Raw genomic sequence first — 25120 nt, forward strand, 5'->3', positions numbered from 1 at the left:
CAACCCTTGTGGTGCTGGCCAGAATCATTAACTGACTCTGATCTCTCCCATTGATGTCCACAGGGATGGATGCCAGGAGGAGGGGTGCCTTATTCGATTACTCAGGGGAGAAATTTTGTAAGTTTAAGAACCATTATCTACAATTGCACCACTTCCCCCTGTCTAACAAATTCTTCCATTTAACTTGTGTTGGAAGTTAACAATTTCCATCTTCCCCCAGCCTTGACACAGCCAACCATAGCTCTGTCCTAGCTCAGCTTTGCCATTTAATAAATGACAATTCCCCTGGCACACACATTATATCATTTAATTTAAGATTTCATTTATTTATTTTGAGAAAATGAGAGAGAAAGCAGACTCCACGCTGAGTATGGAGCCCAACGTGGGGCTCAATCTCATGACCCTGAGATCATGACCTGAGTAGAAATCAAGAGTTGGATGCCTAACCAAGCCACCCAGGCGTCCCTCATTTCATGTCTTAAGATAATCTCATGAATTGAGCACTAAAATTCCCATTTTATATATAAGAAATAAACTCAGACGCTTAGGATTCACAGCTGCTAGGTAGTGGGACTGGGATTCACACTTTCTCCCTCCTCTTTTCTTGCTCTCTCTACTCCATTCCTTTCTTCCCAAGTTGTTCTCCAGCACATCACCTATTTAGTTATACACTTATGTGTGTGTGTGTGTGTGTGTGTGTGTATTTCTACACAGTGAGGCCAAGGAGAAATGTGGGTGTCATTTCTCCAGTGAAGGGTTCTGTATCTTTCCCCTGCTAGGCACCCTATTAAGCCCTTTGGCTTATAGATGTCTTTCCTCAAAGTAGATTCGGTGACTTCCGCCCCTTGTCATGTCTTCACTCTCTTCTTTCATGTATGCATAACATTCTTTTATAACTTTTTAACATGGGCAAGTTGCCTTTCAAGCTGTGAGCTTCTTGAGAGAAGGACATTTCTTTCGAAACACTTGACACCTAACTCAGTACTTAGCACAAAAGAGTAACTGTTCAGTAAATGCTTATGAATGAAAGAATATGTCACTTAAACAGAACAGCTTTTCTAAAATGTAGGTGTTTTTACCCCCATTTTCCAGATAAGACACTTGATGCAAAGGTGGGATTGCATCAAGTGCCCTAAGGTGCAGAGCCAGCATGCCCAGGGCTCTTTCTTGCACAGCATAGTCATCTGTCTGATAATACCTTGCTAAGTACCTCCAAGCCCAACCAGACAACTAGGTAATAAGTGAGAAAGCACTTTGGAAGAGATAAAGTTGTGTATACAAACACGATGTAATCATTATCATCATTATCAACATTGCAGAGCTTAACTAAAGCACTTCCTTCCATTAAAAGCACTACGCTGAAACACTGAGAAAGGCATTTTCCAGTTTGTGCCTCTCAGATCCTATCTTTACTACAGCCCTAGCTGCAAGAGTCATTCCCACTCTGGGGATTACTTGCTAAAGGTAAGTGCTTTCAGGATTAAACCCATTCCTGCCCTGGAGGGCCCTGAGGAGCACCGTGGCGGGCGGGCACTTCTGACCCTCAGCTTTTCCTCTGGCTGACTCAGCAATAGCTACAGTCTCTTCTGTGATACACAGTGAGCTCCCCCAGGCAGGAGCTATGAATGAAGATGCCCACAGCCCCCCGCCCAGCACAAACACAAGTGAGAAGCAAATGCCTGTGAATGAATCATTGTCCAAGGAAGAACTTTTTAGAGTTTACTTATCATCAGTGGGCAACAAGTGGTGACCCCAGTTAGCTGGCACACAGTGTGTCCATAGGCAATGACACGTGCATGTGGAGGGGAGGGGCATGCCACGTACTCAGATCCACTTGTCTCCAGTGGCCAAATTGAAGAGAAGTCAATGGATGTTGTGTTCCCTGAGAATGAGACTGTGAGACAGAGACTGACGTGCAGGAGATGAATTAGGAGGTGCTTTTGGGGTCAATGTCTGTGGAAGGGAAAGGGAACGGGAAAGGGAAGGAGGGGAGGGCAAGGGGATGGGAGGGAAAGATAAGAGAAGGAGTGGGTGGAAGGAGAATTTGGTGATGCAGGTGCAGTAAAGGCTTGTGCCAAACCCATGGGAAGCTCTGAAGCTGGGGCAACTTTCACACCCCTGCTTGAAGAGCTACTCATGACCTTGGATGAGGCATCTCTGAAGGGCAAGTTGTCCCAAAGGGGGCTGTCAACCAAGAGCTTCATCATTCTTTAAAAATTTTTTTAATTTTAAAAATTGAAGTATAATTAATATATAGTGTTATATTTCATTTCAGGTACACAACGATCCAACAATTCTATACATATGTCAGTACTCACCAAGATAAGTGTACTCTTAATCCCCCTTAATGAAATAGTTCATTCATCCCCTACACCTACCTCACCTCAGGGAGCCACCGTTTGTTCTCTGCATTCATGAGGTGTTTTGTTATTGCTGTTCATCTCTTTCTGTTTCTTAAATTCCACATAAGTGAAATCATATGGTATTTATCTTTCTCTAGATGATTTATTTCACTCAGCATTGCACCCTCTAGGTCCATCCATGTTGTTGCAAATGGCAAGATCTCATTCTCTGTATGTTTTTATGGCTGAATAATATTCCATTTTATACACACATACATTTATGTATACATTTTACACAGCCTCATACACACACACACTCTCTCTCTTCCACAACTTCTTTATCCATTTTTCCAAAGAAGACATCCAGATGGCCAACAGACACATGCAAAGATGCTCAAGATCACTCATCATCAGGGAAGTGCAAATCAAAATCAAAATGAGATACTACCTCATACCAGTCAGAATGGCTAAAACCAAAAACACAAGAAACAACAAGTGTTGGTGAGAATGTGGAGAAAAAGGAAACCCTCACACACTGTTGGTGGTTGTGCAAACTGGTGCAGCCACTGTGGAAAACAGTATGGAGTCTCCTCAAGAAATTAAAAAATAGAACTACCCTACAATCCAGTAATTCCACTACTGGTATTTACCCAAAGTCCTTCATTCTTGAAGGGAGATCTTACTAGCACATCACAACTTTCTCCATGAGAACTTGTCTTTCCAACCACATTTCCATATGTCACCTCTCTCTGTCAACAGAGAATCCCCTGTACTCTCTTTTACCTTATTTACAAAGTTGAAATGCATTTACAGAATAGAAGCATTTAGAATCACAGGTATACCTTTCTCAGCCTGAAGGCATCACTAATACCTAGTTGGTTTTAAAACTTAAAGTATAAACCTAAAACTGAAGTATAAACATCTTCCATCTTCTTTAGAAGGGAAATACTTATTTGTATTTTCCCTGATTAAGGTGACAGAGCCTCTGACTTATAGATTTGCTCTGTTTGGTATTCATGACTGATGTGTTTAGACTCTAATTCAATAGAATAAACAATAAAGCATCCATTCAGTTGCAATCCCTATCCAGATCTATCTATTCACATGATCTAGCCCCGTGCATTTATATCTATCTTGTTGCAACAGCATTCATTAATTTTATGCATTTATAATTGTGACACAGAAGTACAACATTTCTAAACCTAAAACCAATATAAAATTACAAAACAGGTCTGATCCGAAAGTCCCCCCCAACCCATCACCATATGCCAAAGTAAACGAAAATGGATACTAACTTCTGGAGAATGGAATAGTATAATTCAGTGGAAGATCAAACAAAATGGGGTATCAACCTCACACATACACCCACCTGTGTTTACTTATTCATGTAATCAACACAGTCTTATGATGTCTGATTTGTTCTGGGCTCTAAGTTAGTCATTGGGAAATGAAAGATGAGTAATACACAGTCCTTGTCAACAGGGAGACAGACGTGCAAATACACCACGGGCAGTCTAACCTGAGAATGGCTCATGAATGAGTGAGTCAGCGGGGGATGAATGAAAGCTGAATACAACTACAAAGATGAGAGCTCAGTACTATGGATACTATGTCCCCTTTAAAGACACTGGAACTTTGCAGGCACAGAAGGTGGCTAGGCATCCTAGGAAGAGGGCTAAGTGCAAAGATCCGATACTGAGAAAGGGACAGTGGTATCGGGGTGATGTCAGGATGTCAGGAGAGAAATTGTTCTCAAAGTTGACATGCAGAGTAATAATCTGAAGTGTGTGCTCACATGCAGATTCCCAGGCCACACCTTCAGAGGGACTGAGCTGCTCTGGTGTGGGGCCCAGGAATCAGAATTCTTGCCATGGTCCTCCCCTGGGGGAAGCAGCGAGGAACGGCAGCATGGCAGTCCTCTCTGCCTTGCCCTCATGCCAATGCCTTCCATTTCTGCTTGTCAACATGTTTGCTGTCAGCTTTTGGTAATTGATACTTATCATCTCTAAAGAGTTTCCTTCGATTCCTATTTTTTCTTCATTTTTATTTGAAGTGACTGATGAATTACGTAAAATGATCTTTGAGTATCTCTTGATATAATCATTTTAAATTCCTCTTTACGTGTATTGAGGCGACGATACTTGATTTGCAAAAGCCTGTGGTGTGGAAAGGTGTACGCACTGACAAAAGGAGGTGGTTTCTTACTTTGGTTGAAGATCTACCACGTGCTAAGCATTTTCCAAGCATTATCTCCTTGAGTCCTTGCAAGAGCTCTGTGAGGTATGCATTTTTAGGCTCCAGTTTGCATATTAGGAAACTGGGATTCACATGCTGAACAGGACCAAAGTTGCCTTAAAAGATACAGCAGCAAGGAAGGTACAGGGTCTGGAGGTATCTAAAATTTGTTGCCATTTTTTTCTTTTTAAGAACAGATCATCTCTCTGTTGACTTTAGCTATTATGTCTTTTAATATCATCTTGTTCTTCTCATTCATTCCACACACACTTACTGGGGTTCACTGTACCTGTGAGGGGTACCATGGGGGAAAACCTCAATGAACAAGAAACATGTTTAAGACATATTTGCTCCTGCCCATGATAACAAGCAACTGCAGTGAGAGTTCTGAGAAAAGGCCCATCCCACAGGTGGAGAGAATCAGGGAAAACTTCCTGTAGGAGACACTGTTAGATCTGGACCTTGAAGGGTGGACGTAGGATTCAAATATGCTGCCATGGGGGAGACAGGAAAGATATGGGAAAAAACCAAGAGTTCCAGAGTGTCTGCAGACAGGGCCCAGCCCAGGTCACCATTTTTCACCTCCTTGATACTTGCATGGCATTTATCTGAGGCTAAGTGAAACTGTTAAGTGCTCTCTCTCTCTCTGTTGGAACAGTTGGTAAACATCTTAGTGCTTTTTTAAGCACTGCTTAAAAAAGGGGTGCTTTTAAGCACCCCTTGCCCTGCCACTAAAATGTCTCTGTTTGAAACAATTACTGTGCCCACCACACACCTTGAGATAAATTAATCCATGAACACAAGCCAGCTCCTAATATCCTTTTAAAAAGCAGACACTGAAGTTGTTGGGTGCTTCTTTACTATAGAAAGGCAAAAAGGCATTCTAGAGAAGCATTTCTGTCAGCCCAGAATTCAAGGAATCATAGCTGCTATTTATAAAATACCTCCTTTGTGTCAGCCACTCTGCATATACCCTCTCTCACCAGCCCTTGCAAAAACGCTGGGGAGTCACCATTGCCATCGCCACTCTGCAGATGCAGAAATAGGCTCAGAGTGGTTACATGATTGTTCAAAGTCTGAACTATCTGGCAGAAGAGGTAGACACAGAACTGTGATCTAGGTCTGACACCAAAGACCACATTATTCTGCTATTTTTTCATGTGTGCTGGACAATGAAGGGCCCTATTCTACACTCTCTTCTGTCCCGAGGTCTCAGTTCCTTTGATCTATAGCTCTGTTTATCCTGGTCATTAGCACTCTGTGGGGCACTCTTCACTCTAACCCCTTGGCTGCCTCTGATCTGGCAGCCCGGTGCGCTCAGCTCTGACCAGGTGGCAAATCCCTAGGACAGCAAATCCTCAAGGGCCTCCTTGCCAGTCAGGGATCGCTACCACTTCTTGTCCCTAGCAAGGCACTGAGGTCCATATATGGAACTGAGTTTTTGCAGGCAGGCAGATTTGCCTGTGGATCCTGGCTCTCCTGCAGTCTGGTCAAGGGCTGTCCAAACACATGGTCTAGGCAGGCACTCCTTCATCCCCTGAAGAACAGGGCTTAGTGAAAAGGATGTAGGGCAGGGCTTGGGGGGCATGTGGTCCTGGGTTCAACCCCTTGCCCTGCCACATCCTGCCTGTGGGATCTACACAAGTCCTCAAACCTTAGTTTCAATGTCTATGTAGACTCAACACAGTCACATGTATCTTGCAGGGCTTGCTGCAGGCATTAGAAGAGCCTGGCCCATACTAGTGACCAACTGGTAGTTCTTTTCAACTTCTGCCTGCTTCTTAACTGGATCAGGTGTGCCTCATTCACCTTTGTGTCTGCAACAGCCGACACATGGTGGAGCACACAGTAGGAGCTCATAAAACAGGATGACTCTTGAACTCCATCCTCCTTCCACCTCAAAAGTCTAGGGCAGGGATTGGCCAACTATGGCCCCAGGACAAATCTAGACTGCTATTTTATTTTTTTTAAATAAAATTTTTATTGAAATATATCCATGCTCCTTCACTTGCACATCGTCTATGGCCGATTTCCTGTTACAACAACAGAGTAGATGCAACAGAGACCATATGTCCACAGAGCCAAAAATATTTACTACTAGAGCTCCTTATGGAACAAGTTTGTGGACCCCTGAGCTTATGCATAGGATCTTTCAGTGCAGGGAGACCCCTTGGGGACCTCTTTGTTTTGAGGAAAAAGAAGTTCCTCTGCTCCTTCCCTACCCACACTTTATAGCCTCTTTCCCTGGTTTATCTATCTTTTTTCCTTCACTCTTACACCATTCCCTAATATCTATGCCACTTTTCTTATACATGTTGTTTATTCTCTATCTCCTCTATTAAAAAGCTTCATGTGGGCAGGGAGTTTCGTTTGTTGTGCTAACGCTTACATGCCAGTTAGGGCCAGAGCCCGGCACACAAATGGGAACCCCACATATACCTGTTGATTGAATAAACATGGATGTCACTGAAAAGATTATTCAGCCAAAGCATGCTGGAGGGTTTCTCTTTCATGGAAGATTCTGGGGCTTTTAGAGGGACCCAGTGGCTCTTCAACCCCGGGGGAAGGGTATTACTTTTCCTATTTTATAGATGAGGCAACTGAGACTCTGGCTATGTCAATGCTTCTCAAACTTTCACGTGCAATGCGAGTCGCCTAGGGCTCTTGTTACAATGCAGGTTCTGATTCAGGAGGTGTGAGCTGGCACCCTCGTGCTGCAGTTCTAACACACTCCGGGTGATGCTGCTGGTCTACGGACCACACTTGGGAGTAGAGAGGGTTGAAGGCACCCACCCAGGGTCCATACCTAAGACCACACATGACTTGGGGGAGTGGAGTTCTGAATCTGGAAATCATGGAGGTCAGCATTTCTCTTGTGTTTCCTTTATTCCATCTCCATGCACCTCTCAATCCTATGGTCTCACAGAAGCCATCGTGCCTCCCCAGTGGGGCTGCTCCCTGTCCCCAGACCTTCTCTTCCATAGCTGCCAGCATCTTCAGGCTCTTCCTTCTGCAAAGGACTTCTCCCCTTGATTCTGAAGGTTCTCCTCATATCTCTCTGTCTGCTTTGCCAGTTCTTCTCCTCTGAATTGTTAACCATCGTCAGTCCCTGAGCTGGCATGAGTTTCATGCTCTAAGATCTCTGACTTAGAACTCCTAAGTTTGCACAACTTAAAGATCCCTGTGTATCACTGCACCTTGAACTACAAGTACTTGAGGTCTGTCCCCTATACTCTCACACTGTGATTTGATTCTATCACAGTGCCTGGTATGAAGTGGGCATCCAAAGACAGGTCTAAGTACCATGGCTAACGGACAGAGGAGGTTGAGGTGCCCAGAGGCTGTGATGGGTCATTGCATGCCCATACCTACTGTGGAACACTGATGCCAGAAGAACCTCTAGAAGATCAGAGGAGCTCCTCGGGGCCACCACTACTGTCCTGACCCCTTATGCTTTCTGAAGGGGTAAAGAAAGAAAACTAACATTTTGTGAGTGCCAACTGTGTGCTAGGCATGTTACAAGATCCCTCATTCCCTGAGTTAGGCACTATGACCCCTATTTCGGAGTTAGGAGAAATAAGGCTCAAGGAGTTCAGAACATTTTCTCAAGGTTTCATAATGTGAGTGACAAAGATGTGACTTGAACCCAGAGCTTCATGACTCCTAAAGCTCATTCTCTTTCTACCACAGCAACAACACCCCACATTGTTTTAACCTCTATGCCTTTGCAGATGCTGTTCCCTCTGCTTAGAATTCTTATTTCTTCAGTAATAAATCCATCTCTATAAACGCTGGTAACTATCCCTTGCCCCATTAAAAAATTAGTCATCCAAGTAAGTGCTCCTATATCAGAGTACATATAGGCACCTCTCAGCTGACATTTCAAGTATTTGGTTTTATCCTAGACCCCAGAGAGGCTTGAACACTAGGAGTGTGGGGCTCAAAGTCCTGGACATCTTTCCATCCACAGTGTCTGGAACATAATGAGCATGTTCAATGCATGTTTGTCAAATGAATGAATGAATGAAAAAATAAAGCGAGTTCTCTGATACTTTTAGTGTTGGTGGTAGGAGTCCATTGGTTCCTATATAACATGATGGGAGTGGTACCAGAATCTTATCTGCTCGTTGCCTGGCCTATTGACCTGCGACCCAAACACTGAGCAGAGGGGATGGGAGAGCTTTTTGTTGGTCAATTCTCATCAGTAAAGTCTTCAGCTGATGATCACTAGCAAACATGGCCTCCCTCATAAGGCTGGGTGTGCCAGGAAAGGAACAAGACATGGAATGATGGACAATACACTTTACCAGAAGCCAGGCATCCTGAGTTTTAATCCCACTGGATGTGTGATTTCACACACTTCTCTGGACCACAATTTTCAAACACTGGAAATGCATATTAGGGATATGGGACTACTTCAGTGGTTTTCTTAACTTTTCATTACCAAGGCTCTGTTTATGGAGTGTTTCCCCCTTTACCTTTGTGTTTTCAAACTTTCTGGTTTAATAATGAGAAGAATCATCACCTTTATTTAGAAAGTGCAAAAAAATTGAAAGGCAACAACCAGCTATAACTACCAACAAAATGCACTGGTAACATAAGATAACTAATGCCAAACCCCAGACTGCAATCATTCCATCCCAAAGCAAAGACCTTGGATGTTTCTGTCCCCTATGAAGCTGGTTCTAGGTAAAGCCATGGTTCCCTGTAGACTTACTGAAATAGTGGAAACAGCCAATGAGTTTCTTTCTAAACTTTGAGCCCCTCGAGGCTACATATTCCCCAAGTAGATGCCAATGGGCTCTGAAGTTGCTGAGATTGGTGATTCTGTTTTATCTCTGCAAGTCCTGCAGGGGTATTAGGTTGACCTCTTGCTGAAATTCAGGGATTTCTAACTAGAAAATTATACTGCCTTTACATCTCCAAAAATCGGGGGGAAAATCCAAGATGGCAGAAACATAACAGACATAAACCATGACAGTGCATTTTCAAATGGAAAACATCTATGTTAAATAAAAACTTTGGGGCTACAGATAACTTAGACAGAAGTGAGTATGAGAAAACCAACAGACACTTGGTTGGTGCAGGAAATGCATGCTACAGGTTCCCTTACAGGGCACGAAGCAAAGTTTCCCCGGGTCGATACTTACAAGTAATAGGAGTAGGAATAAGCATTTCTTCTATATATTGATGGGCAGTCAGATGAAGGAAATGTCCAAAAAGGGGGAAAAAGAAAAGACAAACAAGAATTAGATTTATATGAAATCTTGATTCTTAGAAATGCACATAGTATTTCAGCATCCCAAAGCTCAAGGAGATGCAAGTTTCTCTAATCATCTTCGCTGAGAATCAGATACTTTCGGTGGTAGAAGGAGAGAGATAGACCTCTCTTAATGGTGGAGAAATTCATTACTCATGCAGAAAAAGCCATGTCTAATGTTGGCTGTTTTAGTTGTTTGAAAGTTCTCTTCTTATGGTCAACTAAAACTAGCTTCCTTGTAATTATGACTTTTTTGGTCCTGGGTCAGACTTTTCTGGCCTTCTAGAACTATTCTACCACTCTTCCACATCATTGTGCTCTTATGACCTAAGGAAAACCATAATGACTTCTATGTTCTCTGTTTCAGGTCAAACCACATCAGAACATTTTTAGTAAGGTCATCAGAACCTATTTAGTAAGGTCATGCCAAAAGCAAGGTAATCAGATAGCTAGCATTCAAGATGGCTACCCAACAATCCACACTCTCCATACGCATGCTCATGTGTACTGCCTTCCCACACTGAACCAGGACTGGCCCTATGTGACCAACAGGATGTGGTAGGAATTACATTCTGGGACTTTCTAGGATAGGTCAGAAAGAAGACTTGGAGCTCTGTCTGGGTCTTCAGAACTCTCAGTTGGAACTCTGACTCTCCACGTAAGAAATCCAAGTATCCTGAGGTTGCCGTCCTGAAAAGACCAAGTGGAGAGATGCTAAAATTGCATGAAGAGAGACATCCAGCCAGCCCCTGCCAGTTGGATTATGTCAACAGAGACCCTTGGTATCATGGAACAAAACAAGTCATTCCCTTCAATCCCTGACCGATGCACAGATATATTTTATATTATAAATAAGTCACTAAATTTCAGGTTTGTTACATATCAATCATCAGAACAAAATTCAAACTTTATCATTAAGAACACTGCACTAAGAGAAAGGAATTCCAACCTTCAATCTGAACGAACTACAACTTGAATAAATTCTCTGTGCCTTTATTTCCTTATCTGAACCTCACAGGAGTTGAACTAGGTCATTAGTTTTCAAACTGTGTTTGTAGGATCCTGTGGGTTCTGTACAGTAGCCTCACTGAAATGGGAGAGAGGGAAACTGAGCAGGTAGGACTGCTGGTCCCCCACCATCCACAAAAGCCAGTACTTCTCTATTTTTTTTTCTATTTTATAAACTGAAGTTGCATTTAAAATTTCACATGACTAAGAATTCCACTCTCCAAAATGAAAAATCACTACCTGAAATCTCTTTCCAAGATGTTCCTTCTAGCTCTTGGCTTCTGAACAATAAAAAATGCAAATAAGTCCATGATATTCCTTTTGTTATAACTTTTTATATTTTGTAGGAAAATAAATAGGAATGCTTTTATCTTACAGACTTAGCCACACTGACAATAACTGATACATTTGTGGATTGAGAAAAATTGCTGATAATTAAGGTCCCCAAATATCCATCTGAATAGGCAAGAATAGTTCCCTTCCCTCTAGAGTTATTTGGTTAATTGCAACTGTTATCCCAGTTGCTTGGCTCAGGAATATGCAGTCTTTATATCTGTAGCGTGGGAACATGTCCTCAGAGCTTCAAATTTCTCCCTCTTGAGTAGGAAAGTAGCCAAAGTCCCCTAGGCAGGGCCACCTCTAGGCTTTCTCTTATTCATCAGGAGAGCCCAACTCTAGCTCCAGAAGGAAAGTGATTCTGAGAGCTAAGAAGTTATGGCAGAAAGGAAGCCCCATGTATACTTGGGAAGCTGAGCCAGGGAAAATGAGCCACAGTGCAGAAAGATCTGGTCACTCATAAAACCATTCAACGCCTTGGGTCAAAGGAACAGCAGCCCTAGGTGATGAAAGCGGTGAGGAATGCCCTGCTCTAATGGGTGGGAGTTGGAAGAGCCCATGCAAGTCACCATATCCCCCTTGCCAACCATACAGGTTCACAATGTAAGGAAACCATTCCTCACCTTCATGGCTGGCTCTGTGGTCCTGTGCCTAGAAATGTGATTCCTTGGGGAAGAAAGCTAGAGTTCCATTTTATGAAGACTTCTCCATATTGTCAAGAACAGTAGCTGAGATTTGAGAGGGCAGGGTTCTGATCTCAGCTCTTTCACTTGCTCACTGTTACATCCTGGGCAAGTCAGTTCCTCCCTCCAGACCGCTGTTTCCTGATCCATGTACCAAGGTGAATGGCATGGATGACTGCCAGCCTAAACAGCTTTGAGAAGTGGAAATATGTCTTTGTGTCCCAGCACCACCACTTGCTAACTGCATGGCTTTGAATAAATCACTGAGTATCTCTGAGTCTCAGTCTCTCCACGTCAAGGTTGGGGACAATAATTGTCTATTCCCAAGAGTCTTTGTGGGCATTAACATTAATCTAAGTTGTATTCAAATTGTATGTGATATATAATAAAGCATATTAAGTAAATCATATTAATCCAAATTGATATTAGACTATATTAATCTAAACACCTGACATTAGTAGTCCTCAACAAAGGGGAGTTCACGTCCCTGCCTCACCTACAGATATAAGGTTTACTGCTTCTCACTCTGGTGACCAGGAACAAAGTGTTCATCTCTATAGGAATGTTAAAAATAGTAATAAAATAAGAAAAGATACTTATGGAGCACTTACTATGTATCAGACATTGTCCTAGGCTCTCATACGTTAACTCATGTATTCCTCACAACCACCCTGACAGATGGGTATTATTATCATCCCCACTTCACAGAGGAAGAAATTGAGGCAAAGAAGCTTTATGTAATTTGCCTAAGATCAAGCAGCTAGTAACCAGATTCGATAGCAACATGGCTGCAAAGTTTGTGTTCTGGACCACTAGCCTGTGCTGTCCATGAAGAGGTAAGAAAGCAGATGTATGTTGAGCAACACAGTGGGTCTGGCACTGAGACGAGACATGCTTTAAATCTTTTAATCCTCCCTACCACCCCATGGAGCAAGCATTATTCTTCTCATTTTTGGTTGAGGAATCTGAGGCTCTAAGAGGTCACTAGGTCTATTGCCTTGTGTAGTTTGGAACCACCAACTGCAAGGCCTCCATCCTGAGCCAGATGTCCTCGCCATCAACAACCCCTGGCTGCACTCAGTATTCTGTACCTTCTGGCTTTTCTGCCTTCACCCTTCAGGATTCACCTCTGCCGGGCCACCTCCTCATGACAACATACTTCCTTACTTTCAAACCACCTCTTCCAAGTAGCTTTTCTGAGTTATCCTGGTTGTCACCAAAAGCCAGGTGCTATCCTGACCTAGCTTCAAGTCAACTCCAGAAGAACAGCAACTGGCAGGCTTCTATTAATTGAGTAGCTTTTCCCAATTATATTGCAAAGTGTTCCAAGGCAAGGATTACAGTTCTTTACTGTGTGGCCACAACACAGTATACATGTGTGTTTTCTCTCAGGCTTGAAGATTTCCTGAAGGTCTAAATTTACAAGGATACAGTGATGTTGCAAGTAACAGATTGCCTGAGACCAAAAATCTTGAGCAGGAAGACAGCTGTGCTTAGAAAAAAACAAAAAAACTCCAAACTTAATAAATCACATACTGCAGAATCTTCTTTTCAGCTGGCTAACAAGGCTGACTCAAGGTACAGCTTTCCTTTGTTCCATACTACTTAAACAGGACTAAGTTATCTATTTAACCATCTGTTTGACCATCTACCCATCCATCTAGTTCATAAACCCACCCATCCACTTTTCTATCCATCCATGCATTCATCCATGTATGCATCCAACCATCCATCCCTCCATCCATCTAACCAACCATCCACCTATCCACTTAGCAATGTATCCACCCACTTCTTCATCTAGCCTATAAACCCACACACTCATCTACCCTTTCATCTGACAATCCATCCATCATCCACTCATCCATCTTTCCATCATCAATTCAGCAAACGTTTCTTAAGAGCCTACTATATGCCTGTCCCTGCAGGTTCCAGAGATAGAAAAACAAATGAGATCTTGATCCAGCCCAAATGTCTGATCAGAGAGGCAGATAAGAATCTTGTAAAACAAAGAGTAATAAGAGTTACCACTTAAACAGCAGGAGGTCGGGGAGCGGAGCAAGATGGCGGAGGAGTAGGAGACCTGGATTTCGTCTGGTTCCAGGAATTCAGCTGGAAAGGGATCAAACCATTCTGAACACCTACGAACTCAACAGGAGATTGAAGAAAGGAATAGCAACAACTCTCTGAACAGAAAAGCGACCACTTTCTGGAAGGTAGGACGTGCGGAGAAGTGAATCCGAGGCGATATTCCAGAGGACAGACGGCGGGGGAGGGGACCTCCGTCAGCCGCTTCTGGAAAGTGATAGAGCCGCAGAGCACAAAATCGGAACTTTTAGAAGTCGGCTCCGCTGAGGGACATCACTCTGGTGGCTAAGCGGGGGGTTGAAGCCTTCCGGGACAGTGTGGTCTCAGGACCCTCGGGGTCACAGAAAGACGGGGGGTGCCTGAGTGTGGCAGAGCTCCCAGGGATCGGAGCGGGGAAGCCGGCTGCAGAGACGGAGCCGAGGCACGGGCTCTCAGCTCGGGGTTGCCATAAACTGTGATCGGCGACACAGTCGGGCCACTGCTCCTCCAGCAGGGACCCAACAAGCGGCAGATGCGGGGAGACTCCCCTTCCTCCCCCGGGAGGAGCGGCGCGGGAGCGCACCGCAGGGATCTGCTGGGTTTGGAGACTCCACACAGGGTCGGGTGCCAGAGATAAAAACGCTCGGTCACAGGCCGGGTGAGCAGGGAGTGTGGCCGGAGACTGGGGACACAGGAGTGACTGCTTTTCTCTGGGGGCGAACTGAGGAGTGGGGCCCCGAGTTCTCGGCTCCTCCCAGGCAGAGATTGGGAGGCCGTCATTTTCACTCTGGTCCTCCAAAGCTGTACAGAAAGCTTGCAGGGAACAAAAGCTCCTGAGAGCAAACCCGAGCAGATTGCTTAGCCCGGACCTGGCAAGGGCGGGACAATTCCGCCTCCGGCAAAGATATTTGGGAACCACGGCAACAGGCCCCTCCCCCAGAAGATCAGCTCGAACAGCCAGCAAGCCAAGAACAAGTTTACCGATCAAGGAGAACGGGAGAACTCCAGCGTTAGGGGAATACTGCACATAGAATTCATGGCTTTTTTACCATGATTCTTTAGTCTTTCAAAATTAATTTTTTTAACTTTTTTTGAATTTTTCTTTTTCCCTTTTTAAACCAACATCTTATCAATCCCCTTTAAAAAAGGGATTTTTTTAATCCCATTTTAATTTTTCATTTTTAAAGTCATATTCTATCCCTTCATAGTATTTACCCTTATTGTTGGCATATATATATAAGTTGTTCTCTCTTTAAAATTTTGAGATACACTTTCTTCTAACAGATCAAAATATACCCTAAATCTATAGTGTATAGCTTTATTCCAGTCTCCTGCCTGATCACATTCTCTCCCTTTTTTTTCTTTTTTTTTAATCCTCTTCTTTCTTTTTTCAAACAACTTATTGTATCAATTCCTTTTATAAAATCTTTTATAATTTTCATCTTTACAGTCATATTCCATCCCTTCATCCTATTAAGCTTTATATTTGTACATATATAAGTTTCTCTACCTTAAAATTTTGGGAGCCACTTTCTTCTACCAGACCAAAATACACCGAAAATCTGGTGTGTGGCACCAATCTATGAACCAGCTTGATTATATTTGATCATATTGTTATTTTTGTTTTGTTGTTTTTGTTTGTTTTTATCTTTCCCTTTTTCCTTTCTTTCCCTTTCTTTTCCCCTCGTTTCAGGTATTTTCTGATTTCTTTAAAGTATATTTTTGGGAACGTTGGTACCCTGTTAACACTTTGTTCTCTCATTCAACTATTCTCCTCTGGACAAAATGACAAGACGGAAAAAAATCACCTCAACAAAAACAACAAGAGGCAGTACCGACTGCCAGGGACCTACTCAATACAGACATTACTACGATGTCAGAACTAGAGTTCAGACATGATTTTAAAGATACTAGCTGGGCTTGAAAAAAACATGGAAGTTATTAGAGAAACTCCTTCTGGAGAAATAAAAGAACTAAATCTAACCAGGTCGAAATCAAAAAGGCTATTAATGAGGTACAATAAAAAATGGGGGCTCTAATTGATAGGATAAACGAGGCAGAAGATAGAATTAGCGATTTAGAAGACCAAATGATGGAAAATAAAGAAGCTGAGAAAAAGAGAGATAAACAACTACTGGATCACGACGGCAGAATTCGAGAGATAAGCGATACCATAAGACAAAAAACATTAGAATAATTGGGATCCCAGAAGAAGAAGAAAGAGAGAGAGGGGCAGAAGGTATATCAGAGCAAATTATAGCAAAGAACTTCCCTAATGTGGGGAAGGAAACAGGCATCAAAATCCAGGAGGCACAGAGAACCCCTCTCAAAATCAATAAAAATAGGTCAACACCCCAACATCTAATAGTAAAACTTACAAGTCTCAGAGACAAAGAGAAAATCTTGAAAGCAGCTCGGGAGAAGAGTTCTGTAACCTACAATGGTAGAAACATTAGACTGGCAACAGACCTATCCAAAGAGACCTGGCAGGCCAGAAAGGACTGGCATGATATCTTCAGAGCACTAAACGAGAAAACTATGCAGCCAAGAATACTATATCCAGCTAGGCTCTCATTGAAAATAGGAGGAGAGATAAGAAGCTTCCAGGACAAACAAAACCTAAAGGAATTTGCAAACACGAAACCAGCCCTCCAAGAAATATTGAAAGGGGTCCTTAAGAGAGAGCCAAAAAGCAACATAGACCAGAAAGGAACACAGACAATATATAGTAACAGTCACCTTACAGGCAATACAATGGCACTAAATTCCTATCTTTCAATAGTTACCCTGAATGTAAATGGGCTCAATGCCCCAATCAAAAGACACAGGCTGTCAGATTGGATTAAAAAACAAGACCCATCGGTATGCTGTCTGCAAAAGACCCATTTTAGACCCTAAAAAAGACACCCCCAGATTGAAAGTGAGGGGGTGGAAAACAATTTACCATGCTAATGGACACCAAAAGAAAGCCAGGGTGGCAATCCTTATATCAGACAAATTAGATTTTAAACCAAAGACTGTGATAAGAGATGAAGAAGGACACTATATCCTACTTAAAGGGTCTATCCAACAAGAAGATCTAACAATTGTAAATATCTATGCCCCGAACATGGCAGCAGCCAATTGTATAAGGCAAAAACTATCAAAAGCAAAGAAACACATTGACAACAATACAATAATAGTGGGGGACTTTAACACCCCCCTGACTGAAATGGACAGATCATCTAAGCAAAAGATCAACAAGGAAATAAAGACTTTAAATGGCACACTGGACCAAATGGACTTCACAGACATATTCAGAACAATCCATCCCAAAGCAAGAGAATACGCATTCTTCTCTAGTGCCCATGGAACATTCTCCAGAATAGATCACATCCTTGGTCACAAATCAGGTCTCAAATGGTACCAAAAGATTGGGATTATTCCCTACATATTTTCAGACCATAATGCTTTGAAACTAGAACTCAATCACAAGAGGAATGTCAGAAAGAACTCAAATACATGGAGGCTAAAGAGCATCCTACTAAAGAATGAATGGGTCAACCAGGAAATTAAAGAATTAAAAAAATTCATGGAAACCAATGAAAATGAAACCAGAACTGTTCAAAATCTTTGGGATACAGCAAAGGCAGTCCTGAGAGGAAAGTATATAGCAATACAAGCCTTTCTCAAGAAACAAGAAAGATCTCAAATATACAACCTAACCCTACACCTAAAGGAGATGGAGAGAGAACAGCAAATAAAGCCTGAACCCAGCAAAGGAAGACAAAGAATAAAGATCAGAGCAGAAATCAATGAACTAGAAACCAAAAGAACAGTAGAACAGATCAATGAAACAAGGAGCTGGTTCTTTGAAAGAAATAACAAGATTGATAAACCCCTGGCCAGACTTATCAAAAAGAAAAGAGAAAGGACCCAAATCAACAAAATCGTGAATGAAAGAGGAGAGATCACAACCAACACCAAAGAAAAACAAACAATTATAAGAACATATTATGAGCAACACTATGCCAGCAAATTAGATAATCTGGAAGAAATGGGTGCCTTCCTCAATATGTATCAACTACCAAAACTGAACCAGGAAGAAATAGAAAACCTGAACAGACCTATAACCACTAAGGAAACTGAAGCAGTCATCAAAAAACTCTCAACAAACAAAATCCCAGGGCCAGATGGCTTCCCAGGGGAATTCTACCAAACATTTAAAGAAGAACTAATACCTATTCTTCTGAAACTGTTCCAAAAAATAGAAATGGAAGGAAAACTTCCAAACTCGTTTTATGAGGCCACCATTACATTGATCCCCAAACCAGACAAAGACCCCATCAAAAAGGAGAATTACCAATATTCTTTATGAACACGGATGCAAAAATTCTCACCAAAATACTAGCCAATAGGATCCAACAGTACCTTAAAAGGATTATTCACCACGACCAAGTGGGATTTATCCCTGGGCTGCAAGCTTGATTCAACATCCGCAAATCAATCAACGTGAAACAATACATTAACAAAAGAAAGAACAAGAATCATATGATCCTCTCAATAGATGTAGAAAAAGCGTTTGACAAAGTACAGCATCCTTTCTTGATCAAAACTCTTCAGAGTATAGGGATAGAGGGTACATACCTCAACATCATAAAGGCCATCTATGCAAAACCTACAGCGAATATCATTCTCAATGGGGAAAAACTGAGAGCTTTCCCCCTAAGGTCAGGAACGCATCAGAGATGTCCACTCTCACCACTGCTATTCAACATAGTAATAGAAGTCCTCGCCATAGCAATCAGACAACAAAAAGAAATCAAAGGCATCCAAATCGGCAAAGAGGAAGTCAAACTCTCAGTGTTTGCAGATATGATACTTTATGTGGGAAACCCAAAAGACTCCACCCCAAAACTGCTAGAACTCATACAGGAATTCAGTCGAGTGGCAGGATATAAAATCAATGCACAGAAATCAGTGGCATTCCTATACAACCAACAACAAGACAGAAGAAAGACAAATTAAGGAGTCGATCCCGTTTACAATTGCACGCAAAACCATAAGATCCCTAGGAATAAATCTAACCAAGGATGCAAAGGATCTGTACTCAGAAAACTATACAATGCTCATGAACGAAATTGAGGAAGACACAAAGAAATGGAAAAGCATTCCATGCTCATGGATTGGAAGAACAAACATTGTGAAGATGTCAATGCTACCTAGAGCAATCTACACATTCAATGCAATCCCCATCAAAATACCATCCACTTTTTTCAAAGAAATGGAACAAATAATCCTAAAATTTGTATGGAACCAGAAAAGACCCCGAATAGCCAGAGGAATGTTGAAAAAGAAAAGCAAAGCTGGCGGCATCACAATTCCGGACTTCCAGCTCTATTACAAAGCTGTCATCATCAAGACAGTATGGTACTGGCACAAAAGCAGACACATAGATCAATGGAACAGAATCGAGAGCCCAGAAATGGACCCTCCACTCTATGGTCAACTAAGCTTTGACAAAGCAGGAAAGAATGTCCAATGGAGAAAAGACAGTCCCTTCAACAAATAGTGTTGGGAAAATTGGACAGCCACATGCAGAAGAATGAAACTGGACCATTTCCTTACACCACACACAAAAATAGAGTCCAAATGGTTGAAAGACCTAGATGTGAGACAGGAGTCCATCAAAATCTTAAAGGAGAACACAGGCAGCAACCTCTTTGACCTCAGCCACAGCAACTTCTTCCAAGAAACATCTCCAAAGGCAAGGGAAGCAAGGGCAAAAATGAATTATTGGGATTTTATCAAGATAAAAAGCTTTTGCACAGCAAAAGAAACAGTCAACAAAACAAAAAGACAACCAACAGATAGGGAGAAAATATTTGCAAATGACATATCAGATAAAGGGCTAGTATCCAAAATCTATAAAGAACTTATCAAACTCAACACCCAAAAAATAAATAGTCCAATCAAGAAATGGGCAGAAGACATGAGCAGACATTTTTCCAAAGAAGACATCCAAATGGCCAACAGACACATGAAAAAGTGCGCAACATCGCTCAGCATCAAGGAAATCCAAATCAAAACCTCTATGAGATAGCACCTCACACCAGTCAAAATGGCTAAAATGAACAAGTCAGGAAATGATAGATGTTGGCGGGGATGTGGAGAAAGGGGAACCCACCTATACTGTTGGTGGGAATGCAAGTTGGTGCAACCACTCTGGAAAACAGTATGGAGGTATTTCAAAAAGTTGAAAATAGAGCTCCCATACGATCCAGCAATTGCATTACTGGGTATTTACCCCAAAGATACAAATGTAGGGACCCGAAGGGTTATGTGCACCCCAATGTTTATAGCGGCAAGGTACACAATAGCCAAACTGTGGAAATAGCCAAGATGTCCAAGGAAGGTGAACGGATAAAGAAGGTGTGGTATATATACACAATGGAATATTATGCAGCCATCAATAGGAATGAGATCTTGCCATGTGCAGCGACGTGGATGGACCTGGAGGGTGTTATGCTGAGTGAAATAAATCAATCAGAGAAAGACATGTATCATATGACCTCACTGATATGAGGAATTCTTAATCTCAGGAAACAAACTGAGGGTTGCTGGAATGGTGCGGCTGGGAGGGAGGGGGTGGCTGGGTGATAAACATTGGGGAGGGTATGTGCTATGGTGAGCACTGTGAATTGTCAGGACTGTTGAATCACAGATCTGTACCTCTGAAACAAATAATGCAATATATGTTAAGAAAACAAAAAAAAAAGAAGAAGATAGCAGGAGGGGAAGAGTGGGGGGTGGAAAACGGAGGGGGAGACGAACCATGAGAGACGATGGACTCTGAAAAACAAACTGAGGGTTCTAGAGGGGAGGGGGTGTAGGGATGTGTTAGCCTGGTGATGGGTATTAAAGAGGGCACGTTCTGTGTGGAGCACTGGGTATTATGCACAATGAACCATGGAACACTATATTAAAAACTAATGATGTAATGTATGGTGATTAACATAACAATAAAAATGTAAAAAAAAAAGAAAGAAAGAGAAGAAAAGCTGGTGGCATCACAATTCCGGACTTCCAGCTCTATTACAAAGTTGTCATCATCAAGACAGTATGGTACTGGCACAAAAACAGACACATAGATCAATGAAAGAGAATAGAGAGTCCAGAAATGGACCCTCAACTCTATGGTCAACTAAGGTTTGACAAAGCAGGAAAGAATGTCCAATGGAAAAAAGACAGTCTCTTCAACAAATGGTGTTGGGAAAATTGGACAGCCACATGCAGAAGAATGAAACTGGACCATTTCCTTACATCACACACAAAATTAGACTCAAAATGGATGAAAGACCTCAATGTGAGACAGGAGTCCATCAATATCCTAAAGGAGAACACAGGCAGCAACCTCTTCAACCTCAGCCACAGCAACTTCTTCCTAGAAACATCGCCAGAGTCAAGGGAAGCAAGGGCAAAAATGAACTATTGGGACCTCATCAAGATAAAAAGCTTTTGCACAGCAAAAGGAACAGTCCACAAAACCAAAAGACAACCAGCAGAATGGGAGAAGATATTTGCAAATGACATATCAGATAAATGGCTTGAATCCAAAATCTATAAAGAACTTATCAAAGTCAACACCCAAAGCACAAATAATCCAATCAAGAAATGGGCAGAAGACATGAACAGACATTTTTCCAAAGAAGACATCCAAATGGCCAACAGACATATGAAAAAGTGCTCAACACTGCTCGGCATCAGGGAAATGCCAATCAAAACCTCAATGAGATACCACCTCAAACCAGTCAGAATGGCTAAAATGAACAAGTCAGGAAACAAAAAATGTTGGCGGGGATGTGGAGAAAGGGGAACCCTCTTACACTGTTGGCGGGAATGCAAGCTGGTGTAGCCACTCTGGAAAACAGTATGGAGGTATTTCAAAAAGTTGAAAATAGAGCTCCCATACGATCCAGCAATTGCATTACTGGGTATTTACCCCCAATATACAAATGTAGGGATCTGAAGGTGTACGTGCACCCCGATGTTTATAGTAGCAATGTCCACAATAGCCAAACTGTGGAAAGAGCAAAGATGTCCATGGACAGATGAATGTATAAAGAAGGTGTGGTATATACACAATGGAATATTATGCAGCCATCAAAAGGAATGAAATCTTGGTGCTTGCAATGATGTGGATGGAGCTGGAGGGTGTTATGCTGAGTGAAATAAGTGAATCAGAGAAAGACATGTATTATATGACCTCACTGATATGAGGAATTTTTAATCTCAGGAAACAAACTGAGGATTGCTGGAGGGGTGGGGGGTGGGAGGGTTGGGGTAGCTGAGGATAGACATTGGAGAGGGTATGTGCTATGGTGAGCGCTGTGAAGTGTGCAAGACTGTTGAATCACAGATCTGTACCTCTGAAGCAAATAATACATTATATGTTTAAAAATAAAGGAGAAGGAGATAGCAGGAGGGGAAGAATGAAGGCAGGGAAACAAACCATGAGATATGATGGACTCTGAAAAACAAACTGAGGTTTCTAGAGGGGAGGGGGTTGGGAGGATGGGTTAGCCTGGTGATGGGTATTAAAGAAGGCATGTTCTGCATGGAGCAATGGGTGTTATAAGCAATGAATCATGGAACGCTACATCAAAAACCAATGATGTAATGTATGGTGATTAACATAATAAAAAAGCAGCAGGAGGTCACTTACGTGCCATGTACTGTGCTAATACATCATATAATCTACTATATTTAATCCTCACTGCAGCATTATTATCCTCGTTCTTTGGATGAGGAAAGTGAAGTTCAGAGAGGTTAAACAACTTACTCAAATTTATATAGTTGTTAAGTGGCATGGCATGAATGAGAATCCAAGCAGTCTGACTCTAGAAGCCTGCATTAATAAATACTATGCTATACTATCTTCTGGAGTGATAAGTGGCATTAAGCGGCAACACAGGAAGCAGTGGGACCATATCCAGAGGTAAGGGTGGGGAGGGAGGACAGATAAGGTGGCCTAGAATCTATTATGCTTGAGTTGTGAAGTCAAGGAGCATCTAGACGGATGGAGGAGGAAGGGTACTTCCAGGCAGATGGAACTGTCTATCAAATGGGCGGGTCATTTAGCAAGGTGAGAATGTCCAAATATTGGCAGGGCCTAGTTCTCAAGGAGCTGAAGGACCTTAGTCTCAATACCACAGCTTATAGGGAGACCCCAAAGAGCCAGTGGCCAAATATTTTTCTAGATGAATTATTCTGGCAGGAGAAGAAAGTTGGAGGGAAGAGGGATTGGGGTCATGAATGCTACTTCAGGGGTCCAAGCAAGAGATGTTGAGGGCCTATCTCGTAATGGCCATGGGGAAGGAAAAGTGACTGTGAAAGGTGAGTCAGTAGGTGATTAAATGGGAGCATATTGAGGAGGACCTCCAAGGTTCTAGTCTGAGTGACTACCTGAATGAGTGCAAACAGGAGGACTCACTTTTCAGTGTGTGGAGCAAGGAGCTATTTAGAATGGGGTAGACCAAACTGCCAGCATGACACACTTAATTTGGGCTGCTTTCCCACCTCAAGAAACCACTGAAAATTATGTCATACAATTCAGCATCTCAGTAAGTTCTGTTTTATATTTCATTCAGGCTAGATGGTGTTTAAGAGTGTGGTATTCATTATGAGATTGGCCAAGTCTGAGACCCAGCTCTGCCACTTATTAGCTATGTGACTTGGGGCAATTTCTTTAAATTCCACATTTTGGTTTTGTGATCCGTAGCACACTATAATCTCATAGTGGCACTGTCTGTTTTGGCTGACCCAGAAGTTCCCTTTTCCTATTGCCCCACTTTTCTAATCCTGACTAGACAGTATGTTCCCCGAAGGCTCAGATCATGGTGTATCTTTCCCATGCTGACCTTTCAGCCTCACATCCTCACCACAGGACTGGGTGTACTCTTGATGTTCCATGTTGATATTTGGGTCTGTGTTCTGAGTGACGTTTTCATGCCCAAGAGACAGTTAATCCTGGGCCCCATGTGTTCTAATTTCACTGGGCTCCTCCATTCAACATGTTTTTAGGGAATCCCCAGTATCTACATGGCACATTTGTGATAAGGATGAATCAGAATAGGCAGCTGATGGTCTAGTGGAGAAGGTAAGATATGAATACAAATCACAAATATAACAGGATATACCACGGATCCTAATAGAGGGGATCCAGATGGTGAAGAGACTGTGTCTAGACTGGAGGTCAGGAAGGGTTTACTGAAGAAAGATGCCTTTTGAATTAGACCTTAAACAGGGGTAGGATCTGGTCCCACGGAACGGAGGAACACAGGCATTGAATGAGGAGGAGACTTCACAAGCAAAGGTATAGGAATGGAGTAAGACCATTAGGAAATCTGCCAGAATTATTGTGAGCAGGAGGATGGCGTAGCTTGACACAACTCTCCAGATGACCTAAAACATATGCTTCTTTTCTCATCTCTACTCCATGAACTATTGTTATAAGGGAGGAGAAGCCATCAAAGGATTTTTGACAGCAGGTTTGGGAGAACAAATTTCATTCCTGAAACATCACTCTGGCTGTACTGTGGAGGGTGTGTAGGAGGGGTGGGACTGGGGAGGAGACTCATGCACTAGAGCTACAGAGGTCTGCATTAGGGAAGGAGCAGTGGAGGGAGTGAGGGGGGGATGTGACCCAAGAGAAGGTAAAGACTCAGGTTCGGAAGTATCAGGGTGATAAAACCCCATCAATTTGACTGATGGAATGAGAGGTAGTACCTGTCACTAAGATGGGGACACAGGATCATGAGGAGGTTGGTAGGCAGGTGATGACTGGGGCTTTGACCATGAAAACCTTGAGGATTTTCAAGGCAGATGTCCAGAGGCAGGTGATACAGGGCAGTGAAGCCTCTGTTGAGAAAAGGTGAAAGCAGAAGATCCTGCCCTCCTGGGCCATTTCCATCTCAAGGGCAGCAAAACTACACCCACTGTGTGGATGCATCCACACCTGAAGCCCTTGGCATATGACACAGTGGCTGCATGCAGGGAGTGTCACTGCGTCTTCCTGGGGTCTGGGGCTCGTGGGAAGACTGAAGGAAGAGGGAACATTTGGGAGTCCTACTTGGAGGAACTTGGGCTGAGGGTTAGAGATTGGGAGGAGGCTTGTAGGTGAAGACAAATGTCAACAGTTGCTTCAGGGCACT

The 25120-nt window shown here is 42.6% G+C and overlaps 1 protein-coding gene across 1 annotated transcript in view; it reads right to left on the minus strand.

The window, feature by feature from the left end:
- The window catches only part of PTPRT (protein tyrosine phosphatase receptor type T), an 856863-nt gene that overhangs the window by 155651 nt on the left and 676092 nt on the right, over positions 1-25120 (minus strand). The window contains exon 16 of the mRNA XM_088026646.1: positions 9728-9757. Coding sequence (XP_087882772.1) covers positions 9728-9757 — 30 coding nt within the window. The remainder of the gene's footprint in view (positions 1-9727; positions 9758-25120) is intronic.

Source organism: Eumetopias jubatus, unplaced genomic scaffold (assembly GCF_037043125.1).
Source record: "Eumetopias jubatus isolate StellerSeaLion01/CBP00866 unplaced genomic scaffold, mEumJub1_p1.0 scaffold_9, whole genome shotgun sequence".
NCBI classification, from domain to species: domain Eukaryota; kingdom Metazoa; phylum Chordata; class Mammalia; order Carnivora; family Otariidae; genus Eumetopias; species Eumetopias jubatus.